This window comes from Muscardinus avellanarius (genome assembly GCF_963383645.1).
Source record: "Muscardinus avellanarius genome assembly, chromosome: 3".
NCBI classification, from domain to species: domain Eukaryota; kingdom Metazoa; phylum Chordata; class Mammalia; order Rodentia; family Gliridae; genus Muscardinus; species Muscardinus avellanarius.
In genome coordinates this window covers 36,323,851-36,334,790 of record NC_137788.1, presented here as the reverse complement: position 1 = coordinate 36,334,790, position 10,940 = coordinate 36,323,851, and the positions used below count along the sequence as shown (strand labels likewise).

The following is a 10,940-nucleotide window of genomic DNA, read 5'->3' as shown; positions in this document are numbered from 1 at the left end:
TATGAGTCAAAATAAATCCTGCTTTCTCTAGGCTGTTCTTCTCAGGTAGTTGTCATGGTGACAGAAAGCTGATTAACACAAGAGACACGTGACAAGTTTCTCTCTATAATGTGTACCTCACCTGTCACCTGATGGGAGCCTCTAAGTCCAGACTGCCCTACTCTGCCTCTCCATGGGGACCTTTTCTGTTCACCCACTGCCAGTTAAGATTTTGATTAAGAGAGGTTATGTCAGCTTCTCTCTAATATCTCCAGCTTACCTGCCCGCTGTCTCACCATTGCACACTTCTGGAGAAACCCCCACCCAGCCGCTCCCTACACCTGTGTCCTGGCCTTCAGTGACGCCTGGCGTCCAGCTTCACATGGGCGCTCAAAGCCTCCAGGAATCTTGCTGTTCTCTTGGTCAGATCCCTCTCCTGTCTCCAGAGCAGTTCTCTAAAACTGCTTTTTCTTGCAGAGAGAACAGCTATTGGTCAGGACCTCTCTCCATTTTCTGCTTTAAAATCCACAAACTTTCTGAGACTGGCTGATCTCACATAGCATAATAGTTTCTAGTTCCATCCATTTTCTTATAAATGACATCGTTTTGTTCTTCATGGCTGAGTAAAATTTCGTTGTGTGTATATATACATTTTCGTTATCCATTCATAGGTTGCTGGACACTTAGGTTGGCTTCATAATTCAGCTATTGTGAATTGTGCTGCTATCAACATGGATATGCGTATAGGATATCCCTATAGTATTCTGACTTCCATTCTTTCGAAAAGATACCAAGGAGTGGTATAGCTAGGTCATACGGTGGGAATGTTTTTTTCTCATAGAAACTAGAGAGAAAATAGGAAGCAAAAGGGACTTTATTTTATTTATTTATTTATTTATTTATTTATTTATTTATTTATTTAGCTGGTCTGGGGATGGAACCCAGGGGCATTCGACCTCCGAGCTATACCCCCTTACCTATTTTTTATTCTTTATTTTGAAACCTGGTCTCACTGAGTTGCGGAGGGCCTCATTAAGTAGCTGAGGCTGTCCGCGAACCGCCATCCTCCGGTCTCAGCCTCCCAACTGCTGGGATTACAAGCGTGCCACCACGCCTGGCTGGGACTTTATTTATTTATATATTTATTTATTTTGGTACTGGGGATTGAACCCAGGGGCATTCTTTCTCTTAGCTACACCCCAGCCCTTTTCTTTTTCTTTATTTTTGAAATAGGGTCTCACTAGGTTGCAGAGGGCCTCACTAAGTAGCCGAGTCTTGCCATATACCTGCCATCCTCCTGTTGCAGCCTCCCAAGTACTGAGATCACAAGTGTGCACCACCACGCCCAGCTCCAAAGGGACAGATAATTGAGGAGAGTGACCGTAGAAGAGTGGACAGGGGCAAGGGGAGGGAATTAGGCAGGGAAAAGGAAGACCCGATGAAAGAAACAGTTCAGGGCATGCTCTGCCCATGTAGAAAGGCGTCACTACCCATCTCACTGTTCCATATGGGGAGGGGGGGCCTGAAGGTGAACACACCAAGGCCTGTGCAGGTTTGTTTGTATGAGTTTGAACTTCACTCTGCTGTATAATTACAGAGCACTAATAAAAGGATAAAAAAGTCCACAAACATGCCTGCATTCCACATTCTTTCTTCTCTCCTGTGAGAATGGAGCTGCAAGCTGTCCACCTGTGACCTGGGTCCACCGCCCACCCTTTGCTCAGGGACTTTGCCCTAAGACTGACTTCTCTACTTTCTGCCTTCAACTCTTCTTTTATCAATATTTAACCAAACGCATTTCACCCATCTCAAAAAGCTTCTCCAGCTAGTCACAAAGGCCTGTGGGCCTCACCTTCTGAACACCACCCTCTCAACGCTGTTCTTGTCGACCTCTGTCTCAGCTGCCGTCCCTGCTCTAAGCCCCAGTATCTCACATCTGGACTATGTGTAAATTTCCTAGCTGGTTTCTCTGCAGCCATTTTTCTTTTTCTTTTAACAGGAAAGGACTGTTTACAGACTCAGGTGTGTTTGGCCACTGAATCAGTAATTCTTTTTTAAAAATTTAAAAATTTATGTGTATTAATTATACAAAATAATGGATTTCATCATGACATTTCCTTACATGTGTATAAGGGGCTTTGGAAATCAGCAACTCTTTAAACAATTTTTTAAATTGATGTATTGTAACCATACATAGTATGATTGAACTTTTCCTTTTCCTCCCTTCTCCCTCCTCCCTCCTTCCTTAACCTTCCTCTGTCCTCCCTCTCCCTCCCACGCCCCCTTCTGCTACTCTCCATTTCCATCCATTTTCCTGCAAATGACAAAATTGTATTTTTTTTAATGGCTGAGTAAAACTCCACTGTGTGTATATATACCACATCTTCTGTCAAAGGATACCTAGGTTGGTTCCACAACTTGGCTATTGTGATCGTGTTGCTATAATAAGGGTGTGCATATGGCACCATAGTATTCTAGATCCTGAGGGGTGGTAGAGCTCAGTCACATGGCGAGTCCAGTCCTGGTCTTTTGAGGACCCTCCATACTGACCTCCATCGTGGTTATACAAATTTATAATCCCACCAACATTATAGAGCTGTTCTTTTTCCTCTACATCCTCACCAGCATTTATCATTATTTGTACTCTTGAATATTGCTTTTCTAACCGGTGTGAGATGAAATCTGAGTGTAGTGGGTTTTTTTTTTTCGGTACTGGGGATGAAACCCAGGGGCATTCTACCTTCAGGCTACACCCACAGGCCTATTTTTTATTCTTTATTTTGAAACAGGGTCTCACTAAGTTGTGGAGGGTCTCACTAAGTAGCTGAGGCTGGCTGCGGACCCAGATCCTCCTGTCACACCCTCCCAGATGCTGGATTACAAGCGTGAGCCGCCACACCCGGCCTGAGTGTAGTTTTGATTGCATTTCCTTGATATTTAAAAATATTGAACATTTTTCATATATTAGTTGGCTATTTGTATTTCTTCTGAGAATGTCTAATTAGTTCAACTGTTCATTTATTGATCTGGTTATTTTTATTTTTATGTTAATTTTTTTGAGCTCTTTGTATGTTCTGGATATTAATCCAGAATGTCAGAGGAGTAACTGGCATAGATTTTATTCTATTCTGTAGTGTTCTCTCTCTCTCTCTCTCTCTCTCTCTCTCTCTCTCTCTCTCTCTCTCTCTCTCCCCCTCTGTCTCTCTCTGGACTGAGCCCAGGGGCATTCTACCTCAGAAAAATACCTTCAGATCTATTTTATTTTTTCTTTTGAAACAGGTTTTTGCTGAGACTGGCCTCAAACCTGTGATCCTCCTGTCTCCGCCTCCCAAGTACTGGGATTACAGTGTGTGCTACCACACCTGGCTCTGTACTCTCTTGATTGTTTCCTTGCTGTACAGAAGCGTTTCAGTTTGATGCCATCCCATTTAGTAATTCTTGGTTTGGTTTCTAGAACTTAGGGGTCTAATTAAGGAAGTCACTGCCTGTGCCTATATGCTGAAGAGTTGGTCTTATGTTTTCTTCTAGTAGTTGCCATTTCTGGTCAAATTCCTAGGTCTTTGATCCACTTTGAGTTGACTTTTGCGCAGGGCAAGAGAGAGGGGTCTAATGTCATTCTTCTTCATATGGACATCCAGTTTCCCAAGCACCATTTGTTGAAGAGCCTGCCAACCTTTTGGCCCTTCCAATTTATTTTCTATGCTGCAGGTAGAGTGACCATCTGAGATCATAGTTCCAACCAGGCATTCCTCTGCTTAACACCCTCCACTGACTTCTTCTTGGCCCTAAGAAACTTGCCCACCTGTTAAGAGCCCTCTGCGCCCTGGTGCTGGCTCAGCACCCTCTCCAGCCTCACAGGCCTTCCATGCTGCCTCCAAAGGGCCAACGTCGTCTGGTGTCTGAGCCTTCTTCCTGCTATTCCTCCCCAACTCTCTAGCTTGGTCAGTCGCTTCTCATCCCTCTGGGCCAGCTGAGGCAGCACCTTTTCTGGTCTGTTTGGCCATTTACTCTTCTTTTCCTCTGAAGTCCAATCCCCAGCTCTACACAGCCTAAATCCTGTTCTAGACACAGTAAACCCTTGATTAAAATCCCTCCTTGTTTTTCAGTGTCCTGAGGACAAAGTCCAAATTCCTCAGCAGGGCTGAGAAAGCCATTTGATGAACAAGAATAAAATGATGGACTCCCATCACACAGTCTCAAGAAGTGGAAAGCTGAGTCAGCTGCACGATCCTCACCAGTACCTGTCTCACAGATGTTCAGGTGGATAGATGCTGACCTCCCGTACCCCATAGAGTAGGTCCTCTGGGGGACCACCTTGCATCCTTCCCAGGGGAGCCCTATGCTGGCCTTGTCTACTGCTGAGCTACTTGGCCAGATGTTTATGCAGCGTAGCCCCTCCCCCTCCCCATTCTCTAAGCCTCTTTGCGAGACCCCCCCTCTCTCTTTCTTTCTCTCCCCCTCTCTCTCTTTCTCTTCTTAGATTGAACCCAGGGGTATTCTACCCTTGAGCTCTGCTCCCAGCCCTCTTTTTAAAATTATTTTGAAATGATCTAGAATCATTAGCAGAAAGTACCACAGATGTTCTCCTAAGGACAAAACAGGACTAGCTAGTCAAGCAAAGAGGCTGGGATGGGTTTGCGGAGTTCTTCCACACAGAGGATGTAGAAGGCAGCATCAGAAATGTGCTGCTGGGCGGGGCGTGGTGGCCCACGCTTGCAATCCCAGCATTCGGGAGGCAGAGACCTGACGATCTTGCCGCTACTTAGGGAGGCCCTTCACAACTCAGTGAGACCCTGTTTCACAAATAAAGACTAAAAAAAGATAGCTAGGAGGTACAATTCCCCTGGGTTCCATCCCCAGTACCAGAAAAAAAAAAAAAAAAAAAAAAGAAAAAAGAAAAAAGAAATGTGCTGCTGGGCTGGGCCCAGTATTGAGGTGGCTGAGACAGGAGGATCAAAGGTTTGTAGCCAGCCTCAGCTACTTAGTGAGATCCTCTACAACTTCATGAGACGAGACCCTGTTTCAAAAATAAAGAACAAAACATAGAACTGGGAGTGTAGTCAGAGGTAGAATGCCCTTGGGATCAACCCCCAGTACTGAAAGAAAAAGAAAAAGAAAAAAAAAAAAAAAAAGGAAATGTTCTGCTGGCTTTCACAGGTGTTGCTGGAGTAGGCGTCGGTTTGCCATAGCTAATAAAATAGGGTTGTAAGTGCAATAGTTGACTTTTCACCAACTCCAGCCACAAAAACTACATACTTCTGTGAAAGCAAATGTATTTATAAAGTTGGACTTCAAGCTGCCCAGGCTGTAACCTCCAAGAGGTTAGCAACCTAGCCAGAAAACAGGTGGAAGAGGTGTACGACTAACAAGAATAGATACACGGGAAGGGAGTCGCTGTGTGAGGGAAGCAAGGTTCACGGTCAGCAACGAGCACGCTTCGGGGGGCCATGGAGGACTGTGTGGACTTAGCGAGGATGGAAGAGTAGAAAGACTCAATTTCCTTGTCCAGAAGTGTGGCCGGTAGCCAGGCTAGTCATCGAGTTCACTCAATATGTCTACCGAGTTCATTCCCTAGTGTTAAGAAGAAAGCACTCACAATCCCGGTGAGCCATACAAATGGAAGTAACAGACTCTGGGAGCCTCAGCACTGTACAGCAGGGTGTGAAGGGAGGCTTCTCTCTGCAATCAGCTTTCCTGGGTGTAACTTCTTTTTTTTTTAAATTTTTTGGTGGTACTGGGGTTCCTGGAAGCCCTTCTACTTTTGGGCTACACTCCCAGACCTATTTTTTTATACTTTTTATTTTGGAAACAGGGTCTCTTAAGCCAGCGCGGCTGGCTTCAAACCTGCGCGATCCTCCTGCCTCCGCCTCCCAAGCGCGGGGATTACAAGCGTGCGCCACCACGCCCGGCAGTAGGTGTAATTTCTTGAAGAATAGAAAGTCCAAGTGTTCAGGACTGTACACCTGTTCCACTTCGGCTTTCAACTTAGTAATGGCCAAGAATACCTGACTTAAATCTTTCTAAGTAGTTACAGATATGGAATGTCTTCAATTTTAAAGACAAAATGCCTGTAAAAATTGTGTGTGTGTGTGTGTGTGTGTGTGTATGTGTATATATATATGAGGTCCAACTTTGTAAAGACATTTGCTTTCACAGAAGTATGTGATATATATATATATATATATATATATTCTTATATGTATATATTTACAGAAAGTCTATTTGAACATAAAGGGAGGGATGCCTTGAATTTACATTAATTTTTCATACCTTTTTTAAATTCTCAACTTCTATAGTGAGTAATCTATTTCTTAAAGCTTTTCCTTTGAAAACCTGGGACTGAGAGTTTATGCAATGAAAATTAACCTTGCACTTAGTTTTATGTAGGTTTTCAATAACCGAATCAAAGGTGGAGTTTTAAGTCTTTTGGGGGAGGGTAGAGTGGTGATTTTAAAACAATGGACTCTGATTAGGCAATGACTCCTGTAGGCTCCTTCTCTTTGATCTAATTTAACTGGTGAGACTTAAACTGAGCCCGTGAGTTCATTTTTAAAGCTTTTACTGAAATATTGTCAGCTGTTCCAAGTAGGACTTACTAGCATTGTGTGTATAAAAAGATCACATCAGGTGGATGAGAGACATTTGATCCTTTGTTTGCTTAAGACATTGTAAAATGATGGCTTGGAAAAGCAAGCTAGAGTCTAACCATAGTGCTATTACGAGGCTTGCCTGTGAAACTCGGGTTTCAGCCTAGTGTGTCAATAAAACAAATACTTATTGTTTCTTTTCTATTAAAAAAAGAAAATAAAAGAAATAAACGGTCTCACTAAGTTGCTGAGGTCTGGCTAAGTTGCTGAGGCTGGCTTCGAACCTGTGACCCTTCTGCTTAACCTCCCAGTACCGTGATTACAGGTGTGTGCCACTGCACTCAGCTTTTTTTCAGTTTCTTAAAAGAGATATTGTGAAGCCGGGCGTGGTGGCGCACGCTTGTAATCCCCGCGCTTGGGAGGCAGAGACAAGAGGATCGCGCAGGTTCGAAGCCAGCCGCGCGCGTTGGCTTAGGAGACCCTGTTTCCAAATATAAAAAAATGTAAAAATAGGTCTGGGAGTGTAGCCCGGAGGTAGAAGGGCTTCCAGGAACCCCAGTACCACCAAAAAAAAAAAAAAAAAGAGATATTGTGAGAATTTAACCCTGTCTCAGCTGAAAGAAAAAGGCATAAAGGATGGGAGGGCATTCTGTGGTCCTTTCTTAGCTCCAAAGTTGGGAGAGGAGTGAGTGGATCCCTTTTGGGAACCCAGGAAGAATGAGGATTTCTGGGAAAGAGAGCGCAGGGCCCCTGAAGGAAGGATTCCTGGCCAAGTGCGTATTGGGCTAACTGCCTCATCTTTCCCAGCTAAAGGGGGCCTGCCTGCTCCTTGCACACATGTCACCCCCGTTTACCTGAGCTGCAACCCAACTACTGTGTGCCAGGCCCTTGTTGGGAACTAAGGGTCCACAGGTGAGCAGGCCCCAAATCCTGCCAGGAGACGCCCAACACCTAAGTGAGGTGACAGGCTAGTGGTTGCCATCGAGGCTGCCATGACCTAGAAAAGGAGCAAGAGGTCAAGGAAGACTCCCCAGAGAACTGGGTCTTGAAGAATGAGAAGGCAGAACAGAACACGCTGGGGCCAGCGAGAGAACATGGCGGAGTTTGTGGAGACAGCCCAGTGTGGTGAGAGCCCAGTGAGGGGAGAGGAAGGTCCACGGATGTTGAGAAGCTTGTAGGACGTGGGGAGCATGGACAGATTTCAAGGTAGATTTTCATTTTACTTTAGGATGGCCGCTGTGGCTCAAGCATATGCCTGTGTGTGGGACAGAGGAGGGTGGATTTAAGAAAGAATTCAAATGGAAGGCACGACTAGAAAAATATAAGAGGTTTATTTAGGGACATGGGGGCACAGTGTAAAAGAACAGTGTGATAAAGGGCTTATGTTCCTGAGACCCAGAACTGGCTGTTTTGCAGAATGGAAAAAAATGGCTTAGAACCAAGGGGTACATTCTAGAGAAAGGACCTGGAAGGCTTTCCAGAGTGGAAAAAAGGTGGAGAGTCTTCGGCACGGCGAGCCTTGTTCCATCTGGAAGCCTCTCCCTTCAGCCCCATGCATGTGAGGTCACTATCATTTTTTCCCCACAGCTTAGTGTGCTGTGCTGTTTTTGTTCCCATGGGTACCTAAGCGAAACCCTGCAGGGGCTGCAGTGAGTTTCGCCTCCTGATACCTATCCATGGGGGGCTCCCCTTAACTTTCCCTCAGGTCTGTCCCAGGCTTGCCCTGATCTTCTCATTTCTATCAGTCAACAGTAAGGAGGTAGCTGGATAATTTGTGCAAAGACAAAGAGGGTCGCTTCTAAGTACCACGAAGATGTGGGTGATAGGCAAAGATTTATTTGGGGAATCTGGGGAGACAGAGAAGGTGTCACTGGTGCCTGGGGCCGGTGTGAGCGCTCTGGCTGGGATGCTGAGTGACTGTATCACCTCCAGATGAGCAGATCAAACAGAGGAGCCCTCAGGGCAGAGGGCAGGGAGTTCCTGTTTGAGTGGGCCCATGGCCCCCAGCAGAGAGGTTGCTATTGCGGGGGTGCTTTCCCTCCTGGGTCTGTGCTGCCGCCTCCTCCTTGCAATTTGCTCTCCCAGAGCATCTGGGGCTCTAGAGTAACGTCTCTTGGAGACAGCCTCCTTCCCCAGCCTCTCTGTGCCTCTGGGCCTTCGTGTAACCTGCAGGAAGTGACACAGCCTAAGCTGCGCTCTATTGTTGCCACCCAGGAAATGTCCCGGCACACCCCAGAAGCCGAGAGCCCTTGACTCCCAGCAGGAAGTGACTCTTACCACCCCAAAGGGTTTCCACGGCCTCTCCCAGGCCAGGAACCCGAGGGCAGCAGCCACCAACCGTCAGCTCCTCAGGGAGTCAGCCGAAGGGAATCAGTAAGGGAGGTGCCCGGACCCAGCTGAGGATAGCCCAACACATTTTCTTTCTTCCTTTGTACTGGAGATTGAACCCAGAGAGGGACATTCTGCCTCTGAGCTTTACTCTCATTCCTTTTTATTTTATTTTGAAACAGGGTCTCCCTAAGTTGCCAAGGCTGGCCTCAAACCTGCCATCCTCCTGTCTCAGTCTCCCAAGTACTGGGATGGCAGGTGGCTGCTACTATGCCTGGCTTTAAGGTCTCCTCTTCAATCAGCCAGGGAACAAATGAGGACTTGGGTTTCCACCCTTTCTCTGGGACCAGAAACCCACTATCTTCTCCAAACTGTGCATCCACTCAACCCTCCTGCCCCTCATTACCCGAGAGGAGAAGCCTCGGGCCAGGCTGAGGATACCAAGGAACCACGGAGGACGAGATGGTAGAGGAGGCTTAGCCTTGGAAGGGACAGGGTGTGGGGCAGAAGAAGGAGGGTCTCCCAGGTTAGGTGACTACATCAACAAGGACAACAACAACATTTTATTGCAAATCTGCCAGTCCTTCTTCCATTTATGCTGACATGAATCCTCATGATCTGGTGGGGAGAGACTTAGCCACTTGCTGGTGCTCGAGGGGTTCCAGTCCAGGCCCGTCTCATCCATCCGTCTTGCCACCAGTCATCTTTCTTCGTGAGCGGTCACCGGTGCTATCCCTGGGCAACAGTCTCCCCTGGGGAAACTCCTCATGGGTGATACAGGCCAAGGCTAGAGTTGAGGGGTGTTAGAAATAGGGACTGGGAATCTTCAGGGGCCCCAGACAGGCAGAACGACAGTCCATGGACACAAACCCACAGTTCAAGGAGGCGCACGCTCACCTTCCCACGGTGGATGTGCAAGTACACGGCTTGTAATCACATGTCACGTACCCCAGAGCAGGGCTGATGCAGCCCTGGGAGGTACACATGCACACATTCACATATACATGCACACACATACACACATGCATTCACACACATTCACACAGTCACACATGCATACATAGCACATCCTGGCACAGCTCTGAGGACACCGAGGCAGGCAGGTCTTGGGAAGAAGGGCTCTGGCTCCGTCAGATCAGGCTGGCGATGCTGGATGTGGTCTCGTGACGCTGGCCAGCAGACAACTGTCCTGAGATGCTGAAGATGCTGCCACTGCTGTTGTGGCTACTATGGGTGGATAGGGGTGCTGTGTGGATAGGGGGACAGTGTCCACTCACAGCCACCTGATACAGCAGCAAGCCCAGCAGCAGGAAGGAGCCCAAGGCAGCCAGGGCAATGCCCACAGACAGCATGGCGGCCAGCGGACGGGCCGGGGCAGGGGCGGCGGCCAGCCCAGCCAGGGTGAGGCCAGTGACCAGCAGCACCAGGCCGCTAAGCAGCACTACCAGGGCGTCGGCGCCACCACCACTGCGCAGCAGGGCCACATGGTGGGGCTGGCGTATGCAGTTCATGTCCTGCACGGCCGAGCTCAGCAGCTGCTTCACCAGAACCAGCAGGGCCAGCAGGCAGAGCACGGTGCCTGTGGCCAGGCGCCACTCGCCGGAGCGGCTGCTGGTGGAGGACAGCAGTGCCACGCCACCTGCCCCGCAGCCTGCCACGAGGCCCACGGCCACCGTGAAGCAGAGCAAGGAGCGCCTGGGCTGCTGGGACCACCACAGCTCCACCTGCTCGGCCATCATGTCCGGGGGCAGCCCTCGACCCTCGGGGGCTTGAGCTTGCTCAGGCATGGCTCCTCGGGCAGGGTCCAGGAAGAAGGTCTGGGGCCAGAGAGCACAGATCACGGCTGGGCACCCCCACCACCGGCTTGGCAGCTGCAGGCCCAGACTCTCGTTCCTCTCTCAGCCACCATCACCTGCAGAGGCAGGACCACGGTGTTACTTCCCACCCACCCAGCCCTCCTGGTCTCACCTGGGATCCCTGAGGGGGATCCGAGAACCCTCCCCAGCGTCCTCTGCAATCCCCGGGAAGCCCCTTCCCAGCACTGCC

General features: G+C 48.4%; 1 protein-coding gene across 1 annotated transcript; it reads right to left on the bottom strand.

The window, feature by feature from the left end:
• Nucleotides 1-10,024: 10,024 nt before the first annotated feature.
• TMEM125 (transmembrane protein 125) lies at nucleotides 10,025-10,681 on the bottom strand (the record flags this gene model as incomplete). Its single annotated transcript, XM_080690518.1, has 1 exon — nucleotides 10,025-10,681. One exon carries the CDS (start codon nucleotides 10,679-10,681, stop codon nucleotides 10,025-10,027), a length of 657 nt encoding a protein of 218 aa, XP_080546644.1.
• Between the last annotated feature and the right edge of the window lie 259 nt (nucleotides 10,682-10,940).